The 16,155-nt window shown below is 42.2% G+C and overlaps 1 protein-coding gene and 2 long non-coding RNA genes across 6 annotated transcripts in view; 2 read left to right on the forward strand and 1 right to left on the reverse strand.

The window, feature by feature from the left end:
* Window positions 1–2,912, forward strand: part of LOC141572919 (uncharacterized) — a 177,884-nt gene extending 174,972 nt beyond the window's left edge. Inside the window, exons 4-5 of one of the 2 annotated variants that reach the window (XR_012498484.1) lie at window positions 627–739; window positions 2,853–2,912. This is a non-coding gene — a long non-coding RNA (uncharacterized LOC141572919). Of the gene's footprint in view, window positions 1–626; window positions 817–2,852 lie in introns of those variants that run through there. The other variant, XR_012498483.1, reaches the window with a different exon arrangement.
* Window positions 1–8,083, reverse strand: part of LGI1 (leucine rich glioma inactivated 1) — a 35,562-nt gene extending 27,479 nt beyond the window's left edge. For both annotated transcript variants that reach the window (XM_019739740.2, XM_019739735.2), the window contains exons 1-2: window positions 7,617–8,083; window positions 7,130–7,201 (exon numbers count right to left, since the gene is read on the reverse strand). In XM_019739740.2, the coding sequence (XP_019595299.1) occupies window positions 7,130–7,201; window positions 7,617–8,083 (539 nt within the window). The remainder of the gene's footprint in view (window positions 1–7,129; window positions 7,202–7,616) is intronic.
* LOC141572917 (uncharacterized) overlaps window positions 8,005–16,155 on the forward strand; it is a 30,772-nt gene continuing 22,621 nt past the window's right edge. Inside the window, exons 1-2 of one of the 2 annotated variants that reach the window (XR_012498480.1) lie at window positions 8,005–8,125; window positions 8,391–8,494. This is a non-coding gene — a long non-coding RNA (uncharacterized LOC141572917). Of the gene's footprint in view, window positions 8,136–8,390; window positions 8,495–16,155 lie in introns of both variants that reach the window. The other variant, XR_012498479.1, reaches the window with a different exon arrangement.

Below are 16,155 nucleotides of genomic sequence, written 5' to 3' on the forward strand. Positions count from 1 at the left end.
ATTGCGTGGCTTGTAAATTGGCAGTGAAGACAATTCTGAAAAGAATCTAGACATGGTTAGCCATAGGAGCACAGCTGGGAAGAATCTATGACCTACCACAAGAAGTTCTCTGCAAGTCGAGAGTTCTTTGTACATATAAATTCTAGTCTGTTTATTTCTTTTCTAGTCTGTTTATTTTTTTTAAATATGTAAAAATCACATTTTACACAGGCAAAGTACCTGCCATCTTGCCATGTAAACAGGCCCCAAAATTCCTTTCCAATCCTTGCCCCATGAGAGGGATACTGAAACATTGTTTTATCATCAGCCATCATGGGGAAGTCCTGGTAAAGTCTCAATGGACCTGCTTGGGAAGTGGGTAATTATTTTTAATAATAACTTCATAATAACCAATTTCATATTATGAGGCTTTTTCACTTCACAATCTAATTTACTGGTTTGTTACAATTGATATAATAAATTTTGTCCATTTCCTTAACAAGACCATTTTCTATATTATATTAGAGTAACTCTGTAAAATAGAATAAAATACAATAGGATTTTAAGCTAGGAAGAGACCTTAATTAATTGAATGTGAAGCTCTCAAATGCCAACTTATCTTTTGTTTGGTCTTTATCCTGTTTCAGACTCTGCTTCCAGGTTTCTGCTTTCCCCTGAAAATTAGGAAATTATGGCCGCGTGTTCATGTGCCATATTCTCGTCAGCAATGATATGTTGGAGCTGAGGATGTCATTTTCAGGTAAGTGTCTTCTCTGGTCTACCCTAGTCCCTACCACTACCTATTGTCGTATATCCAATTGTTTCTTTCATTTACTTTACCACCCCCACTCCCATTGGCATTTGAGTTTGAGAACCATAATTTAATCTAGCTCTGGTATTTTACACATATAACAAGTGAGGCCCAGGGATATTTTGTGACCAACGCAAGGTCACACAGCCCAGTAGTGGCTGAACTGGATTTCACACCCATGTCTCCTGACTTCTAGTTCAGGCCTTTCACCATCCTACTGCAGAATTACTCATTTGAAAACTGGTCAGTGTTAATTATTTTAAACAAAATCTGATATGTTTTACAAAATATGGTGCCAGTTGTTTTTTCATGAAGAAGAAGTGAGAGAGTTCTGCTTCCTCTCTTCCTCCAGAAAGGTAACTAGTTCCCCAGAAAGGTAACTAGTTCGTGTTTCGGTGAGACATACGTGAAGGAGAGATTTCTTAGCAGGTTCTGAAGGAGACACATGTGCAGATCAACCAAATTTTAAAACTGGGATTGTAGGCAGACCCAGCCTGTACCATCAGATGCTCTTCTGATGTTATGGTTGTTCAAATTAAAGTGATTTTCAGATCCGATAATAAAAGCTAATGTTTATTGAGTTACAGGAACTGTTCCAAGCGCATTGTTCCCTTTAATCCTTACTGTAACCCTATGCGATAGGTACTATGGTTATTCCCCATGTTGTGGATACACATAATGAGGCTTGATGAAGCTTGCCCAAACTCACAGAACTAGTGAGCAGCAGAGTGGGGATTTGAACCCATGTTTATCTGACCACAAAAGCTGTGTTCTTTGCTACTTGCCACATTGCTGGCTCACTAGGGTTAGGCATTTTGATATCACAGCTGTCATTGCAAAGCCCCTGCAGTCATTTTGTAGCCTACATCCTCAGCCAGAGGATCAACGACTGGCAAGCCTCACCGTCATCAACACTCGATTGAATACCATTCTGAACAAAATGAGAAAGCTTATCAAGACTACCTTACAATATTTTCAAATACAGGCATAATATAATTTACCTCTTTTAGGAATCACCGCCAGCTTGGGGCTGTCATATCAAGGTGGGAAGGGAGAGATGTCACTTATCTTTGTGACCCTCACAAAGGCCAGTGCTGTGCCTGCAGCACAGTAAAACCCCAAAATGTGTTTGCTGAAATGGGAGGTTTTTTTGTTTCATTTTACTATTGCTTGTAGCTATACAATAAATAAATAGTCGTTTTAGCTAAGCAAATATAAAAGTCAAAAAGGAAATTATCTTTGTATTAATGAATTTTTTCTCATCTTAGCAATGCTTAACCAACATTTCCCTTTGGATGTCCTGGCAGACTGGAGAACAGAGAAAGGGGGAATTCTACCCTTCACAGACAGGAGAGAGATTAGTCAGCCTCTGTAGTCAAGTGAAGAACCTAGGAGCCTAAATAAGATTTTTTACATGTCGAAGGCCTAGAGGAAGTCAGAGTGGGACAAACGAGATTCAAGCAGTGGGTCTAAGGAAAGGCTTTGGGTACTTGGCCTGTTAAGTTCTGGCACCCTGGAAATCTCTGGTGAGGAAGTTTGACATCATAATGTCATGAGCAAATGATCTCTTCACATTATTTTGGTTCAGCTCACTTTCCAGACCTCCACATTATTAGTTCCTATGAAATATAATCGGGAAACTCAACATAAGTGTGCCATGACCAAGACTATCTACTGATAGAAAAGCAGGAGACCTTAGTATAAAATCTATCAAAATATGGATCGAATTCAACAAATATATAGTGAGCAAGGTCTAGGCTTACAACATCCAGGCTCTTAGACTTTTGCTACTGATAATTCTTCATGAGACACATGGGCAGATGCAGCACAGATAGTTCTAATAAATGACAGGAAGTACTAGAGACATCAGGAAAATCCCTAGAGTTTGAGAAAACAGACTCAGCGACTTCAGTCTGTTTGGAGCTTGGGGTGTGTGTGTGTGTGTGTGTGTGTGTGTGTGTGTGTGTATGCATGTGTTATCAATATGGTGAGAGATGATCCTGGACAAATAGCCAAATTCTGTTAATACCAACTCATGTGTTGGGACTTTCTCTGTTTCTAGGGAACCATTAAAGGCTTCCAAGCATGAGGGTGACATGACGAGAGCTGTATTTCCGGAAGGTAACACTCAGGGACATGGGTCGAATGGGAACTGGAAGCAGGGGGGCCATAGCAGAAGCTCCAAAACAGCAAATGCAGCCTCAGTCAGGGCCATGGCCCTGGGTAGAGAAGAGGCAGCAGATTCTCCTGCTGTTTTAAGAGGGGACTTGTCCAGTTGGAAGCAGACAGTGAGGGACAGGGACAGGGAACTCCTAAGTTTTTTGCCTGAATAATTGAGAGGAAGAAATATTCTTTCAGGGAAAACGTGTTGTTTTGCACAGGGTTATTTACACAGTTACAACAAATTTTAATTAATTAAAAAGTTAAAAATCAGAGCCATGGGTCATTGGGTGAATTGTAGACAAAACAGCCTCGATGGCTACAATTATTACTTCTTGGTCCATTGTGGGGCATTAGTTGGGCAAAAACCAAAACATGCTCATCTACAACCAGCTAATAATTCCACTATAAGTCTGCGTAGCTGATAGGTCTGGCCTGAGTAGTCATTGAAGAGTGCTCATTTTCTCTTATACTTGTAATATAAGGAAGAATAGAAAAAGAGGCCGAACACTGTAAAGGTGAGATAGGCCATGAATATTTTACCCTGGACTAGTAACATTTTAAGCGACTAAATGATAAAACCATAGTAAAGCGAGGCTTATTTATCTTGTTCATGCTATTAGCTTTTCCATTTTTCAAATTTTTTGATTTCTTATGGAAATCAAAAAACTATGCACTTCTGTGTTGATTAATAAAAGAAATAATGATTTCCCACCCCCCGGCGAGATCAGTTCTATTGCTTCAAACTAGACAAAATCTCACTGGAATAAATGGAATTTTTTTCTGATCACACTGAATTCTTATATAGAGATTTTTTTTTTTGAGCATGATACACAGACCAACCCTGTAATTTACTTCCTGCAACTAGAAGTCTCTGAAGAGTTGGAGACATTTCGTTTATTAAAAATTTTGTAAACGATTGGCAGCGTGGCCTCATTTTACACTCTTAAATTTGAATTTTACTTCTGTAATGAACCTATATCATTGGGGATTTCAGTCTGTAGATGAGAAGTGCTGTAATGTGTGAAAACTCATTTCTGTAAATTACATTCATTACAAACATCACTCCCTCTCACGAAAAGCAAACTAGAATGAATAATCATATTCATTGGTTATGTTTCACAACTGGCCCTATGGAAAACATCAGTGCAATGGCATTTTTTTTTTTTTTTTTGAGAAAGCTTTTGTTGTCATTATTTAAAACCATAAATGAAATATTTTTTTTTAAATATATCTTTTGTACAACTAATCCGATGATTTTTTAACTGGATAATTTTTTTCTTTATATGGAGTGTGGGCTTTTGTTTTCTTGGTCTCCAATACACACTGCCAGCTATGTCCCATCAGCATCTTCTCCCCAAACACTGTGTGTACTTAAGGAGGAAACATGTCTGCTTCCCTCAGTACCTCAGGCTGACATTTCAAAAAGTCCTTCTCATCATGTCTCTACAGAAGGTCTGAAAAAGCATTTGGGACCATAATGAAATCACCAAATCGTTAGGATGGATGACGGGAAGGGGGCATTTCTTCCCCCTTTTTAACAACAGGCAAGAAACCAACTACCTTTGTATATTAATCAAGCAGAATTGATTCAGGCAGAATATGACAGGTCAGTTTGGTAATCTGTGGTCACAAATGCCATTAGAATTCATTGCAAACCCCAAGCAAACCCCTCAGGCTGGTGTGATCAACGCCTGATCTGCTGGCAAAAGTCATGCAAAGGCAAATTCAGGCCCCTTAGTTATCATATTTCAATGGGGGTGTGTGTAGGGGGGTGGCAGCCCCCATGCAGTTTTTAGAGCACTGGATGGCCCTGTCCCACAAAAGAACTCTTTTTGTTGGTGAACCATCTATTCCCACCACTGTTATAATTACAGTTCATACTTGGAGCCTTAGCATTTACGTCCTCAGTGAAAATGAGCTTATTAGACCCTTTCCTGAGGATGGGAGGAAGCTAAGAACATTGGGCAGGAAGACTGGGGATCGCAATCTTTAGGAAACAGGGTTCTGAAGATTAGAGACAAACTTTGACTCTTGGTGATTTTGCATAAGATCAGCTCTGGCACAAATCTGCCATGTGGAGGTTAGCCAATGTGAGTTAAGTCGGGACATACAGGGCAAGAAGTACTCTCCCTTTTGTTATTTCTGAAAGCCGAACTGCTTTTAGAAATAAGGGCTGGAATGTTCCATAGGAACTTGGAGCATGGGACACAGGGGCATGGCACATACTTGGTGTGGGCTATTTAAAAACCAGTTCCTTGGCTTCCCTCTGTGATTCTAAATACGTGTAATCACATTACTGTGCAGCAGTCGGGAACTATTTCTATAACATTGTCCAGCATCTGTGCTTGCTGAGGCTGGGTCCACTCAGCAAAAACAAAGTGGAGATGTGCTAACTGATTAGGTGAATCAATCCATGCTTTCTGTGTCACTGCTCAAGTCCACCTAGTGTTGAAATATGAGTAGAGTGTCAACTGACACTTCCTGAACTTTATCCTGGGGGGAGAGAGATGCCTTAGCTCATCAGAAAGATGCTTTTTAAGTGAGCCACTTATGTATTTAACTAACGAACAACACAAGCATGATTTATCACTTTCTCAGATACAACCAATTCTTATCCCAGCATTAGAGACTTTGACCCTTTATGTGCTAAAGACTATCTTTTTTGGATTTGTTTGATGTGCTAACACTTCCCCTAATTACACTGTTAGCCTTCAATCAAACACATAAATGCCCTAGGAATATTCTACTCAATTGTTAATCACTCAAAGACATTAGCTACTAGAAGGACACCAGCTAACACTGTTATATAATGTCAAAACACCTGATCAGGTTTGTGAATGAATGAAATAGTCAAACCTGTTTTGGGACTTCACATAGACAAAACAATAAATTAAGTGACTTTTTAAAAAGCTTGTTAGATTTATGTAAAAATTTTAAAGCCTACCATTTATAAAATGTGTAACCATTTGACCTTATGCCAGGCATTTTATCTACTGAAATCTTATTTATCTCTGCTAACAACCCTTCAATGTGTTATCACCTCCATTTTACAGATGAGGAGACTGAGGCTCAGAGAGATTTAGTCATTTGCACAAGATTACAAGTCTAGTTTCTAGTGAGTGGTGGGGTGAGATTTATACACAGGTCTATGCAATTTCGAATCTATGCTGTTTGCTTCTGTATATCTAACTTCAAACAGCCAAATGGTCAGTTAAGGCAAGAAAACAAAAATAATCAAAAAGAACTCCCAAACTTGGGTCCCGAATCCTGCAGTTTGGATAACTAAAACACAGTTGCTTGACACTTGGCTAATCCCCTTCTAGAAACGTATAACTACAATACAACCCCGTCTGTTGCCTGACACCTGAGCACCAGGGGACCTCTTGACCCCGCCCCCTCCCCCCCCCCCTACACACACGGGGTCTTGCTCTGAGAACTAGCACTCCAATAGCCTAACATTCCACATCAGAAAAAATTACATATGTGACATTATGCCTGTGGAGAGATCTGAGTCAAATATTATTTTTTGGACTATTTTGAGACATAGAATGAGTATGTGGTTCCCTCGTGGCTAACTCAAAACACACAACCAAGACTAATCCTGTGCCCTATCCTATATTAATATTTTCTTTCCCTCCTTGTAAAGGGACTAGTTATAAATTAGATGAGATTAGCAAACAGTCTCTCCAGAATTAATCTTTTAAGGAATTACCTAGAAAGAACCCAGATCCCCCCCCCCCCCCCACAGTAAATCATACAGAGTAGCAGCCTGCCCTGGGTTTCCCAGGGGACAACATCTTGAGCGCATATGTTATGCTGGGTTCTGTACTGACTAATTCAAAAACTCCAGGGCCAAATAACCAAAGTTCCCAAGTCAAAAATGAAAGTAAAATAGTGGAATGGACTTGGGATCATTGTTGTAATATTCCAACAACTTCATAAATAGCCATGAAAGTAGACAGCATTACAGTTAGTAAATTTACCATCGGCAAGAATCAACCTGCATTGTTGGTGTCAAGTTGCAAACAAACCCATCTACCTCTCACTTGACTGATATTCTTTTTCTTTCGAGAAATAGAATCACATTTGACAAAATGAATATTGAGATCGTTTTACTAGAGGGCTTATCCAAATATATGCTATATTAAAAATAGTCATGATATAAATATTTCTCACAAGAGCTGCAGCGATGGTGTGAATAAAAAACTCCCTTCTGAGATTTCAGTAAAACCAGATCTCACAAAGGATCTGAAAGAAAACAAACAAAACAAAACCAACAAATAGACACACACAAAGAGACACACATACACACACACAGAACAAATCTTATGTTAATCCGGTTTAGCAAAACAGTCACTATTTTGACACAATTTTATAAAGTACGATACTGTTTCTTCCCAGATGGAGTAGGAAAAATGAATCTGCCACAGGTTTCTCATAATAATGTTCAGGGGTGGGGGGGATCTAAGCATGTTCCATAACAGCTAATCAAAATCAAAATTTCTAAATGCAGCAAAATGTTAGCACTGTCAAATGGCCAAGCGTGCAAGAGGAATCAATCTCTCTCTCTCTATGCCCTTCTCCCAATACATGCAAAGCCCCAAATACACTGGCTGGAATTTTAAAATCGTAAATTAGATAGCAAAATGCTTACGGGCCTTACAATGAGATAACATCAGGAGGAACGGTGCGTGGAATGGATCTGGCATTCTCACATAAAGCATTATCTTTGGTACAAGTACACACGGCAGGGCATTTTGGCTTCGCTGGCTTCTTCCCCTCAGTCAGCAAAAGCGCAGATAAGAGACATAGGAAATAAGCAATTCTTTTCAGAGGGATGCAGGCATTTCCCATCCTTTGGCTTCTCTCTGATTCCATGCAGTCGACAAAATCTCCCCAAACATGAACAGGGCTTCTGGAATTCAGCTGGTGATTGTCTTGCTCTGAGACCAGGTCACATAAGAGTCCACCCTTTTCCTTTGCCTCTGTATCTCTGCTTTTCAAAACAGGGACCTGCAGCTGATTCGTGAGCGGCTCCTCTCTCCAGCAATGCACTGCTCGGGGAAGAGACCTGTGAGGTGCTGTGAGATGGGAGGGATCCAACTGCTGGAGGAGACAGCCGACTTGCATCACCACGAAAACACCGAATACAGACCAGCCTTCGAAGGCAAAGTGAAGTGATGTAACAGCAAATAAACAGCTTTCTGCTTGCACCGGGAGGCCCTTTAATTGTTACCAAAAATAGGATGGCATTATGTCTTATTAGTGGGTGGGTGGGCGGGTGGGTGGCAGCAGTCAGCTAGCATGGGATCTCGGTAATCTCAGAAACCTCTGGGAATTTGCTTTTCATGTGGCAAACAACCTAGTCAGAAAAACTAGCTTTGGAGCCAGCCCTGGCTGGAAAAATGAAGTTAAACGAAACTCTCTCCCTCTGCAGCATTTGGCTAAAACCTTGATATATCTTGCTGAGTCCACCTGACTAATGCCATCGTTGAAAGACAAATAAGAACACATGGAGAATGTGACTTTCAGGGAATGAATGTGAGTAAATACTTTTTTGACACTTATCAACTGTCATGAATTATTGTTTTTCATAATCCTCCCTCCCCCTCCAAATGTGTAAGACATTCTCTCCTCCCATGAGGAGGGAGGGAAAAAAAAGAGTATGCTGCCTCTGTGTACCATCCACCCTCCTGGCTTCTGGAACTCTCTGTTCTGTAGCAGTAGCACCAGGAGCCGGGAAGGAATTCCCTGCCAGCAGGAGGCAGCCAACTTTAGATTCTCGGGGCTCTGCAAAAGGCCCAGCTTAGCCCAGGAGGCTGAGACAAGGTGGGGAAAACACTGGACTAAGAGCCGAGGCCTGGTTTTGAGGTCCCACTTCCACGGAGAACTAGCTGATGTTGTGTCTGGATCTATTCCCCGGTCTGTAAAATGGGGCTGATAGTATAGACATTCCATAAATACTATGAACGTTAAATCAAAATGGTAAGATATGTTACTCATATTTCTTGGGAAAGAGGATGCACATATGGGGAAGGGAATTCATTTAAAGAAGAAAAAAATAAGAGGCCCTGGCATTGGGGCAGCGCAGTACAGACCAAGAGGGTGGGAAGACTGTTAGGACAGAAGAAAAGTAGGACAACAGAGCAAATGTGTGGTTAGGACATAAACCCATCCTCCCTGGGAGCCGGATACTTGGACAGTCTACCCTTTCCTTCTCATAGCACAACCTGTGCCCTGTGAGGGGCGGGCAGCAGTAGTCGGGCTCATTCTTATACTTGACTGCTGTCTGTTTATCCAGAAGACTGTGGGCTCCTTGAAGGTAGAGCTCCTGCCGTGAATCTAGTGTCTGGACAGCGTCGTGCGTGCAGTGAGCAAGCAACCCCGATGGCTTCGTGTGAGACAACAGAGCACAGAGGTTATGCATGGTCAGGACGTGCTCACCCAAAGAAACTGCAGATCACACCTGAGAGTTACAACAAAGGGAGTTGACAATTCCCTGAAGAAGGAACAAGTTCCAGGTAGGAGGCAATGAAAGAGAGGCTGCTGAGAACATTCCCGGTGGAGGGAACAGCATCTGCAAAGGCCTGGACGTGACCCGGCAGGCCTGTGGGCCCCCTGTGGAGAGTGGTAGGCAGAGAAGTGATAGAATCTGTGTTTGTGTTTCCAAAGGACCAGTAGATTATTATAAGAAGGCAGGTTTTGAGGGTTTGTAAATATGTTTTTTACAGAAAAGAAACAAAATAACTCAGTTCAAGAGAAGTAATGATTTTAGAATGGCTTCTAGTAATGCTTCACTGTTAAAGACTCTCTGGGGGGAGGGAATTATCAGTGTGTTTAGAAACCGTGACCTGCGGGCAAGTCCCACTTGAGACAATAAAAGTGTCACTTAGAAGTTGGCTACAAGTCAGATTTTTGTAAATTGAATCCTGCTTTTCAAGGACACAGTGGAAACTTGCTCCATAAAATAATTATGTGGTGAAAATTTTATAGAGGATCATTTTTATGCAAACAGTCACCCACCCCCTAAATTATCTGACTCGTGAATGATGCATTTTGGAACTGTAAAATAAAGAGCATGAGAACATTCAGGACCTCGGAATTCTCAGATCCAGCCCCCACATGTTGCAGACTGGGAAACTGAAGTACCGAGAGGTGACACAGGTGGGGTGTGGCAGCGCCACCACTCTGCATGCAGGGGCACTCTGGCAGATTCTTGGTTAAACTGTTGCGCGAAGTCACAGAGGATAATTCACTCCCTGTGTTTCACTTTCAAATGCATCAGATGATCAAGATTGCTTGATCGGCCCTTGGCTTTGTGCTCTGTGGGTGCCACCAGTCAAAGAAAGGGTGAGTGGTCTTTTAAACTTTCTGGCTTGGTTAAGCCAGGAGGGTGAATGAATGAGGGAAAGAAATCATACCCATAACTATTCACTTTGCAGCTGTATTTATCTGGTGGTTCAGTTTGTCAGTTCAAGTGGAAAAAGGACCATGGCAAGGGGGAGGGGGGTCAGGGGGGAACTCTAAGGACAAATTACAATGGGCATTCTGAAAAGACAGTAACTTTTTCTTTTTCTATGGCATTTCAGCCCAGACTTGAATTCCCTATTCAATTAAAACACCCACTAAAATCAGGCAGCATTTTCACCGGGTAACGCAGAATGCTGATGGCCTGTTAGGAAGGGGAAACCACTTCCTGGCTCCAGAATTGGGTCTGAGGAGGCAGCTATAGAGAGGAGAGCAGGTTGCTCTTTAGAAGTCTTGAGGGGCCTGGAGATGGGGCTGTTTTGCTGATGAAGCTTTCTTTCCCGACTGAGATGTCTCCTCCTCTGGAAGCCCTTGGAGGGCACAGAGAGAATGTGGGGAGAGGGAGGGTGGAAGCTTGAGGTTTCAATCCACTTGGAGGCCTTTAAATAAGGTTTGGCAACCCACCTGTGGATTACATTGGGGACCTCTGGGAGAGGGGCCTAGAAAGGATGAAAGCAGAGCTGGGAAGAGGCCCAGGGAGGCTTGGGGCCTGGCTGAGGCAGCTTGGCATCCAGACCCAGCTGCAGAGGAGTGGCTGAGAGGGTCCCGGGCTGGCTCTGCACTGGGCCAGCCCTGTGACTGGCTATTTCACCTTTCTAGGCCACAGATTCCTCCTCTGCAAAAGGAGCCGAATGATAGCATGTACCACAGAGAATTATTCGGAGAAATACTGTATCGAGTGATGTATCTAAAGTGCTTAGTGAGGGGTCTGATACATCAGAAAGATTTGTCCTCATCATCATCATCGTAATTGTTGCCACAGGGCTTGAATTCTGAACATGTGACTCCTGGGAAGCAAAGCTCTCAAATAAAAATGGGTTTCGCTGAAGTCTACGCTCACTCTAGGAAGTAGACACTTCTGGGCAGGATGACAGACTGTGACCCTGCCAAGAATCTATTCACATGGAGGAACCAGGGAGACTCCCGGGAAAGAAAGAATTCATCAGTTTGGGCGAGGGTAGCAACACCCAAACTTGGTCCAAGAACGAAGTCCAGAGCTGGAGAAAAAAGAAGGTGGCTGTGAATACAAGGTGGAGATTTTTTTTTAGCCCCTGCCCTTGAATGTGTTTAAGTGAGAGAGAGTGAGGGAAATCTACTTTGGGATCCCTGTAACCAAGGCGGTTCTCTCTAGTTTATGGGCACCATCGCATTGCATTTGAGTGCCAGGAGGAACTACACACAGAGCTGTGGCACCAGAGCTGCTGTAAGATGGGAGGCCAACAGCATCTCCATCCAAGCTCATGGCTCAGGCATCGTCAAAGTCACTGGATTTTCCACCAAAAGCATGTCCACCTTAGTGGCCTAGCAGCAGTGACAGCCCCACAGACATCAAAGGAACTGACAAATGATCCCATCAGGAAGCTGGAGCAGAAGGAAAGGAAAATGAAGGATAGGGCGTGATGCTTAGGAGCACATATGCAATGTTCCCTAGGCAGCCTCAGAAACTGGAAGGGGTCTTCGTGGAGAGGCTGGTGATTCTGGGACAGCCAATGAACGCAGAGCGAGGAACAGCCTGTGCTGTGATTCTGATCCCAGTTTTCCCTTCAGGCTGGTGCGGCCTAGGAAACACATATTGTGCAAGTAAACAAATCATTATTATGAGACTTTAAAAGATCCAGCTTGGCCCTGCCTCGTTTTACAAACACTCAGACATGCAAACTGGTGTCAATTTAAGCAGCTTTCTCAATAGAGCAGGGTTTTTGAAGCTGCGAGTCAGATGCATTAGTGAGTTGAAAAATCAATCTAGTATAAGTAGATTGTATAAGCAGAATTTTAAAGAATGAAATAGTTTTGAATCCAAAATTGGATTGGATTGCACCTGTAAGAGATTTAACTATTGCTTTGTGAAACCTTTGTTTCCATTCTCTATGTGTATGTGTGTTTGCGCGCAGAATCGATGTAAAATGTTTCTTACAGTTGGTTTATGAAAGAAACAGAGAGAGAGAGTGAGAGAGAGAGAGAGAGAGAGAGAGAGAGAGAGAGAGAGGAAGAGGGAGGGAGAGAGGAAGGAAGGGAGGAAGGAAGAAACTACAATAGAGGATGCTAAGATCTTCACCCATCCCAGGAATCTGTGAAATAGCAGAGAAATGCTGATCTCAATTCCAATAAATTTCACTTAGTGACTTAGAACAGCAATTAGACATGTTGGACTATGCTTTCTGTTATTTACTAGCTGTGTGACCTTGGGAAAATTGCTTAGCTTCTCTGTGCCTCATTTTCTATATTGATACAGTAAAAGTAATACCATCTTTTCATTGTTGATATTCAGATTAGTGATAACACATGTAAAAGGCATGTCACAAAGAAGGCATTCAACGACTGATAACTCTACCAAAATTAGATGAGAGGTGGGGAAAGAGCAATGAGCAGAGGACCAGATCTTAGAGATTACTTGGAAGTAGTGTGTCACTTAGGACCCTTTGGTGAAAACTGACAGACATTGACTGCCATCTTAAACCTAAAAAGACCTTATTGCCATGGTGATAGAGTGACTCCTAAAATCCAAGGACGGGCTATCCAAGCAGGCTTCAGAAATGCAGAAACTTGTGGGAGTTTGGGGATCTAGGCGGCAGGAGCTAATGGGCAATGTCCTCAGGTGAATCCACTCCAATCAGTTCTTATCCCCATGTTCCTTCTCAGAGGAGAGAGTCCGATGGGCTTAGCTGGGTCAGGTGTCTGCTTATTTGCCATGGGAAGACAGAGCACCTTGGTGGCAATCCTACCAAGAGTACACACAGTGGGAGAGGGGTGGTGCCCCAAAAGGAACTTCAGTGCTACAATGAGAAGCAGAGAGGGTGGATGCTGGACAGGCAAAACCTAGGGACACTCACTACGGGACGTGTGCCAGGATCTGTTAGCTAATCTCCTTTCCCTCTGCCGCAGCCTATCACCCCAAACCCCACCTCATGCTTTTAAAGAGAAATGACCAGAGGACAATTTAGACAAATAGATTTGGATTATTTCTTGTAGGAGAGCTAAACTTTTATGCCTTGACTGGGGACAGGAGATTTTCAACTCTTATGGTCCAAGAGAATAGAACTTTGGCCGAGAGAGAGAGAGAAATTGAGAAGATAATAATAATGAAAGCTGACACGTATGCAATGCATATTATGTGCCAGCTGCTGTGCTAAGCACTTTATGTATATGAACTCATTTAATTCTCATAACATACCTATGGGCTAGATATCATTATTATTTCCTCTATATTTATAGAAAAGGAAACTTAGGCCTAGGAGGTAGCTTGCCCAAGGTCCTGCAGCCAGTGAGGAGTGGCATTGGCATCTGACCCAGGTGTTCTGACTCTGATGTCCATGGCATTAGCCACTGCTAGATGCTGCCTCTCCAAAAGGCTGGGTGGGATGTGGGGTATTGGGCGCTTCTTTAGAGGCCCATAGCGCGTCACTGACTAGGCATTGCTATTGCACTACAATTCCCAGCATGCAACTGGGTTATCATCTTAACCCCGTCTTCACCAAAAGTTCCTCACTTTCTCGAGTAAAAATTTTTTTTAGTGGCAAATGTGGCAAAATCTGGTCTCCCTAATGGGGAATTATGCAATTGAAGCATGAATGCAGATGTAAGTGGGAGTAGACAGAGGAGCAGGTAAGATGCTAGATTAAAATATCCTCTGCATTTTCCAGTGTTCACAGAAAGACATTGCAGATTGCCAGGGAAAGATTGTTTTTTAACTTAGAAATGTGTACTGTGAAAACGTCAATAAGACTGTTGTAAAGCACCCATTCCCAAACCTGGCTGCCCTTTGGAATCACCTGGGGGATTAAAAAAAAAATCCTTAATGCTTCGATCACATCCCTAGAGGTTCTGATTTACTCGGTCTGGAGTGTGACCTGGGAATCAAGACTTTAAAAAGTTGCATGAAATTCTAAAGTGTAGCAAAATTTAAGAACCCTGGTTTTAAAGGAGGGCAATATTTAAGTGGGGTCATAAAGATGAATCAAATTGTGACTAATTCAAGGAAGCTTTTTTTTTCCCCCAAGGAAGCTTTTAAGAAAAGAGAAAGAGAGACAGAATAGACTCGAAAGCAGTGGTTCTTGGACCTGGCTGCCTGTTGGGATCACCTGGCAAATGTTTTACAAAATACAGATACCTGGTCCTTACCCCCGACCAATTGAATTAACATCTCTGAGGATATATTCTAGTCCTGAAGCAACCTGGGAACAGTGGTTCTCAAAGTATCTTCCCAGACCAGCAGCATCAGCATCACCTGGGAACTTGTTAGAGATACAAATTCTTGGGCCCCACCCCCAGACAAATGCAAACAGAAACTCTGTGTTTTTACGAGGCTTCCAGATGATTCGGATGCACTCTCTCAAGTTTTGAGAACCACTGCCCTGGGATGTAGGCTCCATGGAGCCAGGAACCCGGTCTGATGTGTTCATCGATGAGCCTAGCAAAGCATTAGGCACAGACAACGTGCTCTTGCTAGTCTGTTACATTAATGGCACGCAGTGAATGCCCTTGTGCCTCATCCCCTGGGAGCTGGGCTGGTCCTCTTCAATGAACAAAACATGGCGGAAGTGGTGCTGCTGTGCTACTTCCAGGCCAGAGCCGTAAGAAGACCTAGCAGCTTCTGTTTTTGCACTTTGAGGAGTCCTTAGGCCCCTTGTGAAAAGGCCACATAGAGAGTTAGAAATTCTGAGTCTATGTAGAGAAAAAGATACAGCCACCCCAGCATCCAGGCTGAGTTCGGCCCCAAATGTATCTGTCAAGTGAATGCAGCCACAAGAGTGACCACTGGCGAGACTAGCAGAAGAAACTCCCAGCAGAGCCCAGACCAGATTAAAGAGCTGTGAGCAAATGAAATGGTGGTTGTTTTAAGCCAGTAAGTTTTGGGTGGTTTGTCAATGCAGCAACAGAAAAAAATGAAATAGCGCTCAATAAATTGTTGAATTAATGGGTGAAAGTGCTATCGGGACATGGAGCTGGAACATAGTCTCTCTCCTTTGTCAAAGGAGGAAAAACAGGAGTTAGAAGGAAAGCAGAGACATACTAGTCAGTTGATGAAAAGGGATTTTTGACCAGAAGCCATAGCCCAGACAACAAAGGCCCACATTGCTCAGCCAAGAACAGAAGAATTAAAGGGCTTAACTCTTTCTACCACATATTGAATACTGATTACATGCCCAGTGTATAGATAAGACATTTTTCATCTTTCTTATATTAATTCTCAAACATTATATATTTATAATATAAAATACATAATATATTGCATGCATGTGTTATATAATATAAGTATTATATTATATAATTGTATGTATTTGAATTGTATATTAATTCTTCTCAACAAATTTGTATGGTAAGTACTATTATTACCCCATTTTACAGATAAGAAAATGAAAGATCAACAAGGTTAAATTTTTTGCCCAAAGTCATGCAGCTACTCTTAATTGGAACTCAACCCATATTTGTCTGATTCCCAAATTCAAGCTTTTAAACACACAGTAGGGCCAAACTATTCAGAAAAACTGAATAGTGACTCTGTGGGTAGCTCAGTTTTGAAGGGTAGTAGCAGGGAATAGATACTATCTGCCATTGATTGTCAATAAAATGCACTGTTTTAGCTCGGGAAATGCAACTCAATTGTAGGATGGAAGTCAATGGAAAAACAGATTTCATGTTACAGCTAAAGTTGGTAGATTACATCTATTTGGTAA

This window comes from Rhinolophus sinicus, linkage group LG07 (assembly GCF_036562045.2).
Source record: "Rhinolophus sinicus isolate RSC01 linkage group LG07, ASM3656204v1, whole genome shotgun sequence".
Lineage (NCBI taxonomy): Eukaryota > Metazoa > Chordata > Mammalia > Chiroptera > Rhinolophidae > Rhinolophus > Rhinolophus sinicus.